The sequence below is a fragment of the Xiphophorus maculatus genome, chromosome 3 (assembly GCF_002775205.1).
Source record: "Xiphophorus maculatus strain JP 163 A chromosome 3, X_maculatus-5.0-male, whole genome shotgun sequence".
Lineage (NCBI taxonomy): Eukaryota > Metazoa > Chordata > Actinopteri > Cyprinodontiformes > Poeciliidae > Xiphophorus > Xiphophorus maculatus.
In genome coordinates, this window is record NC_036445.1 from 10,126,286 (window position 1) to 10,145,553 (window position 19,268).

A 19,268-nucleotide genomic window follows, 5' to 3' on the forward strand; every position below is an offset into this window, starting at 1 on the left:
CTTTGTATTTTTGTATTTTTATGATGTAAAGCACTGTGAACTGCCTTGTTGCAAATGAGCTATACAAATAAACTTGACTGGTTGATTATGAAAAATAATGCCACTAAAGTGGAATAAAGCTAATGGCTATTAGATTGCAAATAAATTTGTTGAGAAATTACATTTTCTGCTTTTTAAAGCACATTACTTTGATTTTGAAATGATCATTTAATAAAATCAAAGTGGACTGAGCTGAGGAAACATTACCATTACCAGTCTCCATATGTATCAAACAAGTATACATGTTTAGTGTTATGTGGAATATAATTCAGTCACTCAGACAGTGGTATGCCTGTGAATTCACTAAATCTTTTCTGTAAACATCCCTGCCCTGACACATTTTATATATTTTAGGTTATTTTTTCTCCAAGTAGTGCTCACAGCATGATGAAAATGTTTCTTTACTGGCAGTCATCCATAAAGCTCATTAGTTTCCTGCTGGTCTTTGCAGAGGCTAAGCAGAGGCTGCTATGGATGAGTAGAAACAATAAATCATGTGTTTTACTGCAAAAATCTAACTTTAGGATTTCTTCTTTTATTACATTTGACCCTTGTGAAAAAGGAAGAAAGTTTTACACGTTTCTCAATGTGTTTTTCTAAAATCCGTTTATAAAATTTGATTATCAAGGAACTTGTGGATACTGCTGAAACGTTGATCCAGTTTGGTTCGAGAGAAATACAGGTTCCTCCTGACCACAAATAATGGTCACAAATTCAGAGTGACCCTTTGTATTTATGCTTTCAAGAAAAAACTGTAAGCATTGGAGACGTACAGAATTTTGTTGTCATTTTTGTTGTATGGAAGAACCCTCAATGTTATCTTGTAATATTATAATAAAATCCTTATGATAATATTATGATATGCTCATAATAATAATGAGCATATCGCTAAAATAAAAAAAATAAAACATGCAGAGCCCATGAGGTGATGCACTGGATGCCTTTATAGATCAAGACTGCTGTTATTTAATATAGGTTTTAAACCTGTCTGATTCGATTAATACCGGTTTTATGGTCCAAAGACATTTTTCAGCATGATAACACAGACTGGCTAGGTCAGCAGGTATTTAGTGTTTGGTCTGTGGTTCGGAGTCATACTGGGTTACGTTTAGAGCGCTGTTCATTCAGGTGTTGGTGAAGAAAGACAGATTCCTGCCAAGCTGCTTCGTCTGCCAGCCTCTTACTGGAAAACGGCTAACACTACAAATGCCAAAGTCAACTGACCACAGATCAGCTTGACCACTTAATTTTTTGACAGATGTATACTGTTCACTGACTAAAACTGATTAACTGCCATTTCCTGAAAAAGGTGGGTCATTACAGTGTTGACTGATTTAAGAGAGGCTGTGAATAAGGGAAAATTTTTTAACATGCTTTATGATATTTGACTTTAACATTTGAACATTAACCAACAATGGAAAGAGAATGTTAGCTGGAATTAAAATCCAAGTTAAAAGTAGGAAAGCAAAGCTACAATTAAAGATAAAACTGAAAATTGAAATGCAGTGCTGGATAACCTGTGTTAATTTTATCATATTATGATTAAAATTACATATTATATTGATACAAAAGAGCACCCGAGAAAAAACAAAAAATCACTCTGATAGTACTTGAACAGGATTTTAGAAATAGTATCACTGTTTTTGTCAGTAACTGTTTGTTTCATTTTGACTCTCAGGTATGAGACTCTGGCCATTGCTACAGATGCAGAGAGTCGACAGGATTCAGATTTACTCCCTAAAACTGGGGGCAAGAGGCTGACGGTGAGTCTGAAATTCAGATACAGATAGACAGAAGTCCAGAATGAGCTTGGTTGATTGTCAAACATATAAATAGCGATACATTTGAATCCCTGCTAAAAAAAAAAAAAAAGGAACGAATTGAACCTTAAATGCATTTTCTGCACATTTGAAATCTAAAAAGATAGTTTTATACACTTTGCTTAACGGAGTTGTTAGTTGTAGTAGTCTGCATTTTAACAATGTAGAGTAAAAAGGTATTTATATCTTATATGTCCACTGAACATGATATGTTTAGGATAAATATACCCAAGTACAATTGATCTGCTATCCTGGTTTTTGTTGCTCTTTAAGTTTTACCATTATATCCTTGATTTCTTTAATTTTTGAGGTTGATGACAGCTTTATCTGTTATTACCTCTTGGTTGCATAACTATTAGCCACATGCATTTGATTAAAAGTGTTTGTAGTGCAGAAGTATTTGAAATTATGCTTCAGTCATATACATCCTGTATAAGTTATCTTGTTTGTTCCTTACAGTCGCAATATGTAACAAAAATTATGCGAGTCTTTCAAGTTTTTTGAAGGCTTGTTCAAATAGTGATTATTCATAGTTTACATTAATTTAAAGTTGAAGAATAGTACAATAATATTAATTAGAATGGTCTGCTTTAATTTTGTGTGTCTCTCTACAGCCTGACTGGACATTTGTCCTGGGAGAACAGGCCCTGGACATATCAGTACCCTCATTCTCCCATTCTTCTTCCTCCGTCATGGTACTGGGCGAGAGGAACCTCTTCTGTCTTCGTGATAACGGACAAATACGCTTCATGAAGAAACTAGAATTTAATCCCAGCTGTTTCCTACCTTATATCTCAGGTAAAGTGGAGAAAAATTGGCACAGAAACGGCAGCTTTTCTTTTCTGAACAGAAGAGACTCTTTGTTTGCTTCTACCTCACAAGATTCTCTAGACTGTGATATTTATTGACTGTGTTGGGAAGATTTCCACATGGCTGGAGTTTGCATTGTCAACAATAACTCGATTAAAATATTTTCAGCAGGTGCATATTAACAGTGTGACTATTTGAACTGCCACCAAATTTTCAGTAGCAAATCAAACAGTCACACTGTCTTAAAACATTTGCTCGTAGTTTTTGTGTTGTGTAAGGAGTGTAGACAACAGCGATCTGTTGCAGACTTTTTTTTAATTCTTTCCTTCTGGCCTCTGGCCTCACATCTGCCTCAGCTGGATCAAATCTCTTATCCTTATCGACAGTCCCCCTCCATCCATCTTTCTTTCTGTCTGTCTGTGTCTTTCTTCCTTTCTTTCTTTTTGTAATTGTTTTGGCCTCAGTTCCAATATGAGATTTCTTCACCTCTATGATAAATAATGATGACTTCTAACTGTAAGAATGCAATAAACAGATGACAGATGTATTCAAATACACGCATTATTATTTGGTCATTTTATTGTTATGAAATGATGTAAGTCATATGCAGCGGCCTTCAGTTTTCATTTAAACTAAATCACTTTGGGGAAATTTGTAACTGATGTGTTTGACAAACCTTGACAGCATCAAAAATTATTTTGGAGTAATGGGTGGAGTTCCAGAGGGATTAGCTTTAATTTGTCACTAAACACTATGTGCATTCAAACATAAAAATCACTCAAGAGCCTGTTATCATGCCAAGGAATGTAGTGAGATCATATTTCTATTATTCAGAAAAATATATGTATTAGACAGAGCATTTTTATAATGGTTTTCAATCCCTTTCTACAGCTGAACATTGTGTTTTAATGGCTTGAGCATTCTACCCTTTTCCTTATCTTTTCCTTATATCTTTATTCTACATCAGGTTTATTGGGGTGGAGGGAAGGACTTTAAAAAGTCAAATAGGACTGCAACAATTAATCAGATTAATCATTATAAATCTATTATTGAAAAATTCAACTAATTTAGTAATTTATTATTGTTAACTGGAGCATATTTCGAAATTTCGTTCTGTATACACCCTGTGCATGCAAAATGACAATAAAGTCAGTCTAAGTCTAAGTCATATAGACCATTTTCTAAAAGGACAAGTAGAAAGGGCTTTGCTTTTCACATGATGATGTTACAAGTATAATTTGCAGATGCATCAAATAACCAAGCATGTACACTACAGGAATGCTACATTTGTGCTTTTCAGGCAATAAAATGTTTATTTCCTTATTCAAAAAAAGAAAGTGAATTGCTTATTTGCATCTGATCATGTATGCCTAATTGTATAAAAAAGACTTAAATGAAACATCTGGAAAATGTGCCATTTTTTGTTATCTGACTAATCTAACTAATCGAAAGAATAACCAAATACTAAAGTAACTGTTAGTTCCAGCCCTAATGTCAAGCAGTAAAGTAAATACATACATAGTTTGAGAAGAAAATTAGCTCAGAAACATGTTACAACAGTGAAAATCAAGTAGCAACAATGGCAATCAACTGGCTTTACTATGGAGACAATGGAGAAGACAGGAATGAACAAAAGGTTAAAAACACCATAATTCACACTCCTCCTTCTATAATTAAACTGTCATTTTTAGGAGTCTGCTGAGATATAAGGTGTGTTTGCTTTGATGTGGCATCAACATACACTCTATCATTTTGACCCCAGCACTGTAATACCCTGCTGACCGCTGTTACTATATTATAACTTCTGTGAGCTTTGTTTTGCGTGTGGCCGTCACCTCAGATCTCACTAGGTGGTAACTGCACCATCGGTGGGTTGACTGGATGGTGCGAGTTGATATACAGGCAGTATTTATATTTCATGTTTCTAGCCTTGGTTCACAAGAGAAAGTGCCTAAGCTTTATTTACAGTACACCTATAAGAGCAGAGTTTGTGTCTGAATGAAGGATCTTGATGACAGCATCTCTTATTCAAACCATATGTGAAGCGTAAAGAGATGATTTCCCTGTTACGGAGAGTTCAAGCTGCTCTCATCCTGAAGGGCAGTGCCACCCACCACAGGAATTTGTTATTTTTGTCCATGGTTGTTAGATTTGTGAATATGTGCCACTGTTTCATGTAACTAAGAATGAGAAACAAAAACCTCAAATTTGTGCTCCTATGAAACTGATGATGACTTTCTAACCACAAGACACCAATGTGAATAAATGCACCAGAGAGATTGTTGGGGGTTTTTTAACTTACAGAAAAATTCCTACTTATCTGACTCGAGAATTTGTGTTCAAAATGTCTCTGACTTGTAGATCTTTTTTTATTGCTCCATAATCTACAAGCCTGCTTCAAAAATGTTTAAAAGTGACAGATTTTCTGCCTAATCTCTTTTGTCTGTTATTATTTTTTAGTGAAAGATGGCACCACAAACATGCTGCTTGGTAACCACAACAACATGCTGCTGGTTTACCAGGACGTCACGCTGAAGTGGGCAGCCCAGCTTCCCTTTGTCCCCGTGGCTGTTCGTGTCGCCAATCTCCCGTAAGTTCCCCGCCAGTAAAACAGCACATCTGGGGCTGATGTGTGATGCACAAAGCAATACTCATCCATGTAGAGCTTATCTTGTATTCTAGAATTGTGCCGCTCATGGTGGCAGGATGTTGGAGTTGCTGTATGTTAGCTTATATTTGTTCTTTCAGTAGACTTTTGTTCGTAATTTTTTTGGCAAGGTATCATGGATGCTGTGCAGGTGGAATAATTTTTGCTCTATTTTTTTGGCAATTGTTATGATGTGACCGTGGCAATAAAGTATTGTTTTTTACATCTCGGAGAAGCTGATTAGGATCTCAAGCGCTCAAATAATATGACCCCAAATCCCAGAATGGTTTAAAAAGAAGCCCAAAAGAGGTTTAAAGAGTAGTAGGCAAAGTAAATTAGGTGAATTAGCAGTTCTTGACAAAAACTGATGGAGTCATTCAGGACATGTTTATGGGGAATATCATTCCTACTAATTGGAAATTAAACTGTTAGCATGTGTTCATGAGATTGCCATACATCAACAGTCTTTAGTCAGAGGGATGTTCAGATTTGTTGCAAGACTGACTGTTACCATAGATCCTTTCTGCCACAGCGTTGCCATCCACAATGTCTCTTTGAAGCTGCTTGGATGATATGAGTTATGAAAGCATTTAATTTTACCTTTGGATAAATGAAGTATTGTCCCATTTGTCTGACTGTGTAAGTTTATCTTACCACCGTATGTAACAAAATAGATGTCAAGGGAGGTAAAAATCAGTTTAGTTTTAAGTAAATGAGTAAAAAGTGGAATCTAAGGTCTACCAAATCTCCTTAAAATTGAAAGACTCTGTACAAAGTGTATGCATTTTTCTGAATGTAGGCGTAAATATTCACATGAGCACTAGTAAACATGGAACAGGTACGCTGACTCAGTTATCAGCTTGTAAAATCCAGAGTTTTGGCAGGAAATAACCCTGCAATGTGTTCCAGCTGGCCAATCATAGCATAGTGAGGAGGGACCAGTCAGAGCCAATCCTTTGTCTTTTTCCAAACAACTACAATCAAGCTGCAATTTGATACAATTACAACGTAAAGCACAAGCACAGTTGAAAAATGATGAGGTCTCTGATCCAGTGTTTGCGCATGTGTGGTTTAGATGTAGGAGATAGTGTGTGTCTGGGTAGATGTTTGGTTTAGTTTGAGGCTATGTTGTTTTTAAGCTTTTGATAGTCATCGGGTCGTTCGGTGTGTCTGTGGGACATGGAGGAGTGTGGGAGAGTTACACAAATACACAGCAAATCATGCAAAACAAACACACACCCCAGCAGCTCACCGTAGATTTACTGTAGGGTTCCAAAATTGTTTCTTGCTTTGCTTCAGGGACATATTGGGTCCCTGAAGTGGACCCAGTCCACTTTTTCCATTCTAAACTGTCCACAGACATTTATTTTAACAAATCTAACAACATACCTAACAATTTAGAAAATGTTCCACAGAGAATAACAACTTATCATGATTATTAATTTCTTTGACCCTATACCTCTAGATTAGGGTTGTTTAACTAGGAAAGGGTGACCAAACACACTACTTGACCGGTGGTCATAATATTATGCCTGATAGTTCTGCCACTGTCTTATGTCTGATATTTCATTTTCATAAATTCAAATTGCAATAGCATAAAACTTTTACATCTCTGTTCTGCAAAAACCTAAAACAAAAATAAAACAGGGTTCTTTAAAAATGGCAACAAATTTTCTGAAGAAGAAATTTATCAAAGATTTCAGGTTGTCTTCTTTGTTGTGTGTGGTTTTATTAAAGGTGATGTAACATTTGCGACTCTTAAAGTTTTATTTAGCTAGACTGAACACAAATATGGCTCTTAGGATTATAAAGGTTTCAGACCCCTGCTAGCTTATGAGAACCAATAAGTATGAAACTCCTGCCAAATATGTAAAATAGGTTCTTCTCATGTTAGCATTTTAATGTTCAGATTCAGGATCAGAGCAGTGAGGGTAACCACAGAGCTGGATCAAGAATATTAGTGAATTGGAATATTGGGTCGTACTAAATGCTGAGGCTGTTTAATTTGCAGATAATAGTGCTGATTCTGCAGGTCTGGCACACAGTGGCTTGGCACCATGCCACCAGTCATCATGAACCATCAACATAATGAGGGCGACTTCTTTATGCCATAATCTGTAAAAATTCACTTAATCTTTTCAGTATGAAAAATGTTCTGTCGACAAATGGCCTGAATTCTGGCAGTTGTCTTGTTTTCTTGTTCATTTGTCCGTTTATGCAGAATCCACAGTTATTTTCATACAAGTAGCCAAAACAATGTTTTAAAAAATTGTCGTGTCTTCTGCATTTTTCTTATTTTAGTAAAAATGACAGCTCGTAGAGATGTGTGTTTTTGCAAATCTTTGTCCTGCCTCTGTAAACATCAATTCCTTCCCGCAACAGTTAAAGTGAAAGCTTAGTGCTCCCTCAGACACTTTCCTGTGCAAGTGTGGAGCAGGCTGTCTCGTGTGTGTGCGGATGAATGTAATACCTCCTCACTGAACTGCAACAGAAATCACACAAACACATCTGCAACAAGTTCCTTCACAGTTTAAGCATTATTGGATCACTCAGCATTTCTTCATACTCTCCATCTTATCATGTATTTCCACATTAAAAGCCTGCACTGAGCTTCACCTTCTGTTATCCTTAAGGAATAGAGTTGAACTACAAAGAAAATGTAAAGCACAGGTTCTCAGCAGATGTTACAGAGTTAACCCTGTCCTCTTTTTGTTTTTTTTCCTCAGGGAGCTGAAGGGTGTTGTGGTCAGTCTGAGCTCAGATGGACATTTTTTGTGCTCTTACATGGGTACAGACCCCTCCTTTTTCTCAACTCCAAAAGTAGATGCTAGGGAGGCTGATTATGAGCAGATTGATGCTGAGATGAAGAAACTGCAGAAGTTCATCAGAGAGGCTACCAGGACTCAAGGTGAGAGGATACAAGAGAAAGAGCTCTGAAATGCTCTGAATTTGAAGCAACTTCCTGACGAAACTGGACTCTCAATTTCATTGATTCTACTGTACAATAAATAGGATTAAACCACTTTAAAGTTTGGCCCACATAACAGTTTCATTCATTTTCGTCTTTGTTACGACTGGCTCAAGGTCATAAGAATAACGGGAGACCATGCAGGGATTAAAGTGCATAAAAAGGAATGTTTATTAACACAAACAACAATGGATTGAGGATGTCAGTATCAGTGGTGTAATGCAAATGCTTGGATGTGGTGTATGAGTGCATATGGAATTGTTGAAGTGCAAAGACAAAGACAAACTCAAACGTGCAAAAGGAGGGGAGCTGAGGCCTGGCAACAAAACACCACAAGCATCAAGGCAGAGTGGACGCTGAAGGCGACCCAGAAGGTGGAGACAGCCAGGTTTAAATGCTCTGTGCTCCAAATGAATAAAATCAGCAGCACCTGTAAAGGGGAGGAGCACAAAGACAGACAACAAGACACCTGCAACCCAGCCCATAAGGCTCAGGGCCGTAACACCCCCACCCTTAAGAAAAGGGCCCCAAAGGAGAACCTTTAAAAACTCAAAACAAATATGAATTTAAAAATGTTTGGGCTGGTAGTACGTTACCAAAATTTAGTGTTCAGGATGACAGCCGTCACATCGTCAGCCTCCATGTCCCACAGTCATAAGTTGCTGTGCCCATCATGTCTGGCCACTGGTTAGGAAGACTGGCAAAGAATGGTACAGCAGCTGAAACAGGACATGTCCTTACTGCTTTAACACCCTCCAGGTACCTTCAGAGGATAAAACCACTTACGAACGCAGACCTGACACACAAGTGACCTACCACAGGTTCACAGCCAAATCAAAATGGATTCACCCAGTTACCATTCCCCAAAGCAATAACCAGCAATCCAACCAGATCTGAACTGGTGTTACCCAACACAAAAGGTCACAGCAACAAGTGGTCCATTACCACAAAACGTTGCTACACAAGTCAGGTAAGCAAACGTGACCGAGAATATGGAGATCGATACCCACAACATGATCACTCTTAGCATGGTCCAGCACCATACTCAAAGTTACTGCTGTCTCACAGCCAGCAACACCAAAAGAGTGTCAAACCAAAAGTGAGCCAATATCTCCACAACACCAAAAGGTCACATTACTGCTTAACCAAGTGTTCAGGATTCTCCTCATCAAATAAACAAAACATGGAGTCACACCCACAACAACCCCAGCATGGTCCACTACCACACTCTTAAGGGATTCAATCAAAACGTGGGCCAACTCCTCCACAAGAACGGTCATTTCACAACCAGACTCAAAGCACACTTTTTCCTTCCACTGAACTTGAAACTCGAACAAGTCCGTTTGCTGCTCACCGGACAAACCAGTGATATTCGCCATTAAAAACGGAGACGAGTTTAGACAAGGCTTAAACACACCAACTTCAAACAAATCTAAAATTTCTAAAAGTGCCGATCACATTTCCACGTGACACTCAAGGCAAGATCATAACTGCTCTGCCATCATTATAATTGCTCTTAACACATCTACGAAACATTTAACCATTAAAAGCCTCAATCTGATCCATAGTTTATAACGACGGACAAGTGACAATTTAATGCACAATAAAAACTCAAAATGATCACCCACAGTGTGTTTCCGCTAACTGCCAGCGAAGAAGCTTACAAACTCATCCCTAGTCTTTGGGAGGCGTAGCGATGGGTTTTTATGCATTTAAAAACCAGTGGTACGATAAAGGTGACCAGCAAGCCGTCACCCCCTCGAAACCATGGAATGCTCCCGAGCCGATGAAGGGAAAGGGGATAGGGAAGCTCTACCCGCCGTACCTCCACACTAGGAAATAATGCGGTGAAACCCCTGTTGGGAAACGCCGCTAAAACCTGCAAGGGGACACCTGCTCAAAAACGCTTTACTAGTGCACATTAAAAACTTGACACCTGCAACCCAGCCCATAAGGCCCCGGGCCTTAACAGTCTTCCTTCAGCTGTCTTCAAATTCATGTCTTCAGAAGTTTATATTACTATGGCAGTGGTTTATAAACTTTTTACGCAAAGTACCACTGGAGTAAATATAAAGATTTCCAAGTACTGCCATTCTGAAAGACATTTTTAGATCTCTACTACCACAGGAGTTGGACTTCATACATTTCTTGCGTTATGTCATAAAAACACGCTAGTTGTGCACACAAAGGTGACAATAGAATGGTTATGTTTATGTGTGGAAACAATTAACAGAAAGTGGGATTTTAATGTGGAAACTTAAGGTTTTTCACCAATCGCAAAAGCCAACCTGCACAGTCTTGAGGCTGTCCATAATTTGTGAAACTACTGAATAAGTGTTGCTCAGCATTTCTCTTAAGACTGGAGGTAGTCCTGTTGCTTCTGTACTATTTTTCTTACGCGCATTTTCCTTTCACTCAACATTTCTTTTGTATACTTATGACACTCCGAACAACCAACTTTTACAGTTTGTGTTTATTTTCAAACATTGTATGTAAATATCTAATTTCACCCGAAACTACCAATGTTTTCTCACAGAAGTATTTCTATTTCTTAATTTAATACCTTGCATTTGTGAAAATGCAAAGTATTTAGTATTTAAATAAACACTAAAACAAGCATTTATTTAAGACACTTGTTGCAGGGTTTTAAATGCATGCCTTTTTTCATAGATATACTCCCCAAATCTGATGCTGTGGATGACCTGTCTGTCAAGGCGACTGTGTCTTCATGCCTCGACACACTATCGGTAAACACACAAGCTCAGATGTTCTTCATGAACTGATATTTAGATATTTAAAACATAAGGATATACATGCAGAAGCTTAAATATATTAATTGTTTCTTTTACAGCAAGCTCTAATCCAAGATATTGATGGTCTGCCTGTACCCTCAGTTACTGTACAGGTAAATTATTTTATTGTTTCTTTGTCTACATACAGTCATAAAGACAAAGTGTCCAATTAGTCTCTGCACATATCTCTTAAGGTCCCATCGCAGTGTTTTAAATTGGGCTGAGATCTGGACTTTGACTATGCCATTGCAAAACTTTTATGCTTTTCTTTTTCAGATGTCCCATGGTAGATTTGCTGCTGTGGTTTGGAGCATTGTATTGTTGAATATCTGAATTTCAGCCAAGTTTTAGGTGTCCGACTGGTCAGACAAGTATACCTTAAGCAAGGAAGAATTTATGGTTAACTCATCAACTATTTAAGGTGCACAGGCCCTGTTGCTACAGATCAAACCCTAATAATTATCCCCTTATCACCTCTGCCAACAGGTAATCTGAAATATTTGTGTTAATTTGGTTTGTTGCATCAAATAAAATACAATGAAGGAGTAGCTGCAGAGTTATTTAAGACCAGCCTTTAAAAAATCCAAACACAGATGGAGAAAGAAAAAAGATTTTCATAATTCTTCTCCTTCTTCTTCTTTTCGTCAGGGCTTTAAGACACTGCCAGCCTGCTGGCATCATAAAAAATAAAACATGTCTTTCCAGGTTAACCTTTTGTCATTGTCTTTCCTGCAGGTGAAGGTGAAGACCAACTCTGTCCTACAGTCTGCTAAGCTGTCCATTTGTGTCCAGCCCCCCCTGGCTGTCACTCAAGACCAGTTTGTTTTGGAGCCAATGGGTTAGTAAACTGCTCTTCTTATTTTTGTTTGTGTGTGTATGCAGGCGTGTGTTTGTGTGTGTGCATGCAGGATTTATGGCTGTCTGCTAGGGTTACTTGCCCACACATATGTGATGAATGGTTGATTTCTGAATTATTTGCATTAATTTCCTGTGTATTTGTTCTGCCTGTTCCTTATTTCCTCAATCTTAGCTGGAGTTTAAGGGTGTGATAAATAATATATGGATATTGTGGAAAAAAAGTAAAAAACTTTTAACAGATGAATAATTTTAAATAAAAGCAACACACATTTCAGCTGTTTGGATGTTTCTTGTTAATGCTGCTTATGGAGTTATTTGAACTGAAGAAACTTCAAATAATACTCTGTTTGGATTTAAGGACCTATATAATACAGTACTGTGTACTTTTTTTTTAAGGGAAATAATCCACAGCTTTGTGCATCTGGTTTTGTGAAAGATCTTTCTTCATCTGTCGTCAATCACTTATGCTCTTCCATGGGTCCTCTCAGGGTCTGCTTCATGTGTTTTATGTATTGAACATCTCGTCTGACTTCACATTTTGATCCACACACACACTCCTGTGTGAGTGAGAGGAGTGTGCTAACTTTTACTTGTCTGGCTCTTATCAGTGTTTACACCATGTCTTCTACTGCTGGTCTCTTCCAGGCAGCACTAATGTTGAACTGAATCACCCAGACTATTTATGCACTCAACCTTTTAACCCTAAACACCAGTACTGTCAGCTCATTAAAACAACATTAGGCATGTCCTAACACAGTGATTGGAGTCTGCTTTAACCACGTCTCATTGCCGTTTTTTCATGTGTAATTGCTAACGCTATCCTAGCTTTTTGTACTGTAGTCCTTATAAGAAAATATAATTCTAAATCTTTTCTACCTTAGCAGCTATAAACATGTTCCACGTCATGAAAGTCTATGGGAGCTTTTTCTGCTCCATTGAGATACTTAAATATGGACATTCAGCATACACTGGGAGCAGCTTCAGATGATGCACACATTTTTAAATTGTTGGTTTCTTTGTTGTTGCAGTTGTTTTCACATGATGTATGCTGATATGCAAAATATTCAACACTTTTCAGAGATCTTAATTAGCAAATACAACATGCTCATGCAAACAGTTAATACTTACAGTGTTAACCTTTTTCTGAACCTTTATACTCTGGTCTACCATTTTATTGTAGACCTAAATTTCTGGACAAATCATGACTGATAGTAACTCACTTATGTTTTATTGTACCTTGGAGCTGATCAGTTTTCTTGGTTCTCAATGAACCCTATGGATTTAGTATAGGTTTTGGGTCAAAAACGTGTTCTGATTTCTTTTTTTTATCCACTTATTACTTTTGCCTTAAAACACACATATCATCCACACATGCTATGTGGTTTGCTGGAAGATGTTGCTCTTGGAGAATGTTTCAATCTTTATTCAGTGCACAGTCCTTGTCAGAATTGGTCGTAAGCCCACTCCCTTGGAAGAGACTCACACCTAACACATGGATTGCATCACAATGTTTCACTGTTTCCACAAACTTCTTTAATGCTCACCTTTTCTTCACCAAGTGATTTTCCAGATCTCCCAAACAAGCAAAAAAAAAAAAAAGATTAATCTTCCGCAGTTAAAACTTGGACTTCCTGCAAAATTTCTGTCTGTTCCTGATATTTTTTTTATTTTTTGTGGTCAGAAGTGAACATTGTACAAAAGCATTTTCGTCAATGTTCATACAAATGCACAGACACCCACCTGCTGCAAACTCTGAGCTAGTCCTGGACTGGTGACTGTACAATCCTGAAAAGTCCTGGTGGATTCTAACCCGTATTTCCATTGATCATATAAAAGCGCAAATTGGAATTACAAAAATTAATTAGCTTATTGAAAACACTGCAACTTTGAAACACTTGTGGTTTTTTGATCATATTGTAATGAGTGAAGTTAGCAAAACTGCAATGGAAATATTTTTATTGCACCACACAAGTCATGTGGTCAACAACCAGATGTTACTGTTGGTGGAAAACACAAAGAAGATGACAGGAAGTGGTAGGATCATTATGGATGTTTTTTAATGACTTATTGCTTGAACAAACGTATTCACCTGCAATTTTAGTTGTGATTCTTATTTAATGGAAACTCTGCAATTGTTGGGTTTTTTGACATTAGGAGAATATTGACAAAGTTTTGCGCACGTTTGTAATGAAAACATAGCTCTAGACACTGTGGGAGATCCTGAACCGTTATTTTCTACAATTAAACCATTCTGTAAAAGTATGTGATTATTTGGAGTACTTGGTGCAAACAATTAACTTTGATGTCTTGCCTTCATTAAAATAAAATTTTACTTTCATTTTAATGTAATAACTAACAAAAGGCCATTTCTTCAACTATTGTTCTAATTTAATTCATAGAGTAATGCAATTTGACTCCTTCTCGGCTCATTTATGCATTTGACTATTCTGAAATGAACTTTGCACCTGATTTCATGGTTTCACAAAAATGGTGTAGTTTCAGTAATACTTTAAACTTCTGATTGTCTTTGCAATAAATGATTATGAAGCTGGAGCTGATTGCATTTTGATGAGTCATACCCAAGCCTCACTGCTACTAATAAACACCTCTACAAACTATAGAAATACCCTGTAATTTGTCTTCAGTCATATTTTTAAATCTTGAATTAATTGAGTAGAACATTGTTTTCATGGCAGCACATCACCAAACCTAAACAAGGAGAATCATCTTTCCATGGAGAGAAAGATATGTCATAAGTGATGACATACTGGTGCTCTGTGTGTCATGAGGTTTTGTTGTCTGTTAAAACAAATTTACACCAGTGACTCCTCCTAAGAAATAATAAACCAAATGTAGCAACTCCCTAAAATAGGAAAAAAGCAGCCAAGCATGAATAATCTGCTCCTTGCTTGCTTGGTTTGTACAAACACATCCCAGCCACAGTAGATTTATCTGGACTGAAGCTTTGAATAAAATGGTGTTACCTTATCAATCTTTGCTTGTTCTCTTTTAATCTGCACACTTGTCATAATGAAAGAGTAAATCTCACTCAAGATTATGAGGTCACATGTCAAGTGAATGTCCACAGGTTATACTAACACAGTGAACCAGCTATTTTCTGAAACCATGTATTCGGGCATAAAAGCTCGATTACTAACAGAAAACTCCCCTCTTATTGTAATTCCGAAACTGCTTCTGACGTGTGCTGAAACCCTCATCCATCACAGAAGAGTAGACACCAAGCTCTTTGAGATTGTGAATTTATGATTTCAAGATGTGAGAAGCTTTCGCAGCTGGTTGGAGGACCATCCATTTATCCTAAGTCCTGACTCAAAGTGACCGCTTTGCTATGATTCATGATCCATTCATTCAGAAATGAAAAGCATCTTACCACAGTGGATTCTTACCTGTGCATATGCTGTACATTACCTCTACAGCTGTTAATGCAAGCATGATGCTCTAGCTGCACAGCATGGTACATTCCCCATGAATTTTAGGTTAGTTTTTTTTGCATTTACATATATTCCCTTAATAGACTTAATTTGTCGTGTATTTTTTTCTTTTTTAGGATTTTATTCCCATATTCTCTTTTTTTACAATAGCCATATGAGAATTTAAGAATTTTAAGAGTTTTGACAATAATATTCCATAGCACAAGGAAATCTACAGCTAAATATAGAAACAGTAACAATGTATAGAGCAAGTGGAAGAGATGTTTGTAATTTATAACATCCAGCTGCCACAAAAATATAATCCGCAACCAAAAGTAAAACTTGGTTTCTTTGTTAGAGTAAACAATTAAAGATCTGCCAGCAAAACTCAGAGTAAGTCAAAAATAAATTCCCCCAAAAAAACATTCCATGAAGGGAAAACTGGTGGATGTTTCTCGTGGGTATAGTTGCTCTAAGCTTTTCTGTTTTGGCACCAGCTCTTCAAGTTTCACTGTTTATGTGGAAGATCAGAGGGTACGAGTCATTATCCCGTCACATTTACACCACCAAAGAGATGCTTTGTTTATATGAGTTTAGGTAGCATTCAAGCTGGTCAAACCCAGAAGCCTCTGAAAGGCATACATTCAAGGAAGAACAATTACACACACAAGCACTCACAGGGATATCAAATTTTTTGCACATGCTTATCCATGGCTGCTTAAATGCATTCACATGACACGTGTCATTATAGCAAGCTAAGAAAATGTCAAATATCTACAGTAAAATAGTGTTGTCTGTTTTTGTCGTACTTTTTTATTTCTACTAACAGAAATCAACCATTGAAATGCTTCTGGTCATAGGACATAATACACAAGCACACATTCAGGGATAACATTGCAGAAAGTTTTCCATCGACTTTTATCCACTTTGGAGACTTTGTTCATCCCTAAGCATTAATTCAGAATCAACATTAATACCATCAGACAAATAAAATACGGTCCTGTTTTAATTCAGTGCTAGTCCAAATCTATCAGTGCATTAAGAATTAGTGCACCCATTTATCACATGCCTATTTGCACAGAAGGAAACCACTTTAATTCATTTTCTGGTAGAAGATCAAAGCAGCAGTACTGATGTTAGGACTGAAATGACACGAAATAAAATCCCGATTTCTCTTAAGTATTAACAATGTTTTGGACTATTTGTTCTTTAAAGAAGAACATTGGGATTCATAGATAATCTTTTTAGTTTAGATCTCTGACATAGAAATATTTTTTCCATTTCAGATTATTATTTTTTTGTTCAGAACCAGATAGTTAAGCCCAAAATTATTCATACCCCTGACAGATTTACTATTAAAGTAATCTTTAATTTCGATTTCAATTGGTCCAGTCAGAGTCCAGACATAAATCTAATTGAGGCAGGAGCTACAAACTAGGGTGATTGCGAGGAAAAGACACGTTACCTTTGACCTCAGTAAATAAATCCTTAAGACTAGGGCTGCACCCGTGGGCTGTTAAGTGCCCAGGTCTACTATAAAAGAATCAAATTTCTATTTGCTGTTGACTCTAAAACTGCTAGTAAAATATTATACAACAATAACTTACTGTATTTTTCGGACTATAAGGTGCACCGGATTACAAGATTCAGTATCGGTGAACGGATCTATTTTCATATATAAGACGCACCGGATTATAAGGCGCATAAAGCGAAAGAAAATACGGTAGTCGGATAGGTCAGACTTTATTCAAATCATTAACAATAACTGTCAATATTACACAAAAAAATACACTCACTTTTTCAATCATTCATCTTCTACGAATCCATCAAATTTCTCATCTTTGGTGTCGGAATTTAACAGTTGGCCAACAGTCCAAGCAAGCCCGGATCCCTCTCGTCATCATCCGATTCAGTCTCATTGCTGTTGCTTGGTTGTTCATTGATGATTCCATCCTTCATGAAAGCTCATGCTTCGTGAAAGCTGTTTTGGGGTGGTGAACCACAAGCCTGTCTAGACAGCATAGAAAGCTGACTCCACGAGGTTCTGACCAGCAGCGATTATGCTTCGACAATCAAGGGGAGTGGCTTTGTCGCTTACCAAAGTCATAATAAAATATACGGTACACTGTTCATACATAAGGCGCACCGGAATATAAGGGCATTGACTATTTTTTTTTTTTGCAAATATAGGGATCTTATGTGCGCCTTATAGTCCGGAAAATACGGTACTCATCTCGTAATCCTTTTACTTTTTTAATTCCACCTTGGATACTGTCAAACTGAATCTGTTCCAGGAGGTAAAACTGTTTCTAAGTTTTGATGCGCATTCCTCAGTAGATAGCTTTTGCTGGTCACTAGTTATCGAAGTAGTTGTGACAAAGTAATGGATGTCATGTGAAAATCTGTTGGCAATTTAGAGAAACACCAGCTAGCATCAAGCAATATTTTAACAGTGCTGCTGTGACACCTTCTCAGTCTGGTTTTTATTAGTTTTTTTTTTTTTTTTTTTACAGTCTCTCTTTCTCTCAGTTGACCGTTTTCCTGTTTAAAGGAATGCAGTTTTTTGATAAAGATTTTCTCCAAACATATAAACACACAAGCTACATGAGTAAAATCAAGGGTCAGTGTAACTCTGTTTCTGTTCTTTTTGTAGAGCTGTTGGCTGTGTGAACATACTTTGTTAGATTCCTCTTTTTAGAATGTGTCCACATGTCTGCAAACGTTCATTATAGGTGTGAATTTGAGTTACCAAAATGAATAAAACGTAACAAAAAAAGGTAAAACCTCATTGATACATGTGTGAGCGCAAACCTACATGCGGTGAACGATGTGTGTAAAGAGTAGGGGAAGTAGCGCCCTCTGACTTTTATTGTTATTCCAGTTTTTATTCGTCTCAGATGGCGGCTCAATCCCCTGTCCAACACACTACCTCCTTTGTTCTGCCTCCCGTTCCCACTCGTAAGTCCTGCTCCCTCCTTCTCTTCACTTATTTTCTCGCCATTTCATTTCATTTTTTCCTTTTGCAGATTATTTCTTTCACTCATTCCTTCTAAAATGTCTTTAATATTTTCCTGCTCTAATGACCCTTTTGTTATTTCTCTCATCATCTTCCTGTATTCCAATTTACAACACTGGAATTACTTTAATTGTCTGAAGAAGAAAATGTTAATTGAAACAATGAAGATAGAAGAGCATAATAAAGTTTAAAGATATGTCTACAACAGCCACAGCAGTTTTCAAATGTCTGAAAAGCCTCAAACAAATAAATGTTTTATCACAGCAATGTTGTTATACAATGATAATTTTAAAAAATCCAATCAGGTTCTTAGTGGCTCAGCTCTTCATTACAAAACATGAAGAACTAAATAAGCTCTTCATGTTTAGCTTAATTTCTTCAGAGATACGTGTTTTCAACAAAATCATACATGCTAAAAGGTATTTTTACCATTATATTAGACAAATATATTTTGTGCTTTAGCATTTTTAAGTTGACAGCAATATCTAGGTACTTTTAATTAGTAATACATGACTTGAGTTATACATATGAATTGACAAAAAGCTGTGTTTCTCCTGGCTATGTTTGAAAATGGGAATAACATGCTGAGTTACTTCTTGATCTTTATTAAGTTTCAGGAATATATAGCTACTCTCCTGTGACCAGTAAGGCTTAAATAGGACTTATGTGTATGTTGGTACAACACAAACCAAGGAGGATATGTTGCTCACAACTATTTCTGTAGCAACCTGCTATTTTACAGACTTTGTCCACATCTTTCCTCAAGATGCCAATAATTTTGAAGGCAATCATATTTCTCCAGTCATCCAGAACATTTTCTTGTTGTTAATTGTCACTACAAATAAAGAAATTCTGCTCTGTTATCCACTTTAGTTTGGTAACTACAT

At 37.0% G+C, this 19,268-nt stretch overlaps 1 protein-coding gene across 2 annotated transcripts in view; it reads left to right on the top strand.

The window, feature by feature from the left end:
- Positions 1-19,268, top strand: part of bbs9 (Bardet-Biedl syndrome 9) — a 159,771-nt gene that overhangs the window by 11,824 nt on the left and 128,679 nt on the right. For both annotated transcript variants that reach the window (XM_023329818.1, XM_023329825.1), the window contains exons 7-13: positions 1,718-1,802; positions 2,474-2,657; positions 5,130-5,259; positions 8,043-8,224; positions 10,955-11,031; positions 11,136-11,189; positions 11,812-11,914. In XM_023329818.1, the coding sequence (XP_023185586.1) occupies positions 1,718-1,802; positions 2,474-2,657; positions 5,130-5,259; positions 8,043-8,224; positions 10,955-11,031; positions 11,136-11,189; positions 11,812-11,914 (815 nt within the window). The remainder of the gene's footprint in view (positions 1-1,717; positions 1,803-2,473; positions 2,658-5,129; positions 5,260-8,042; positions 8,225-10,954; positions 11,032-11,135; positions 11,190-11,811; positions 11,915-19,268) is intronic.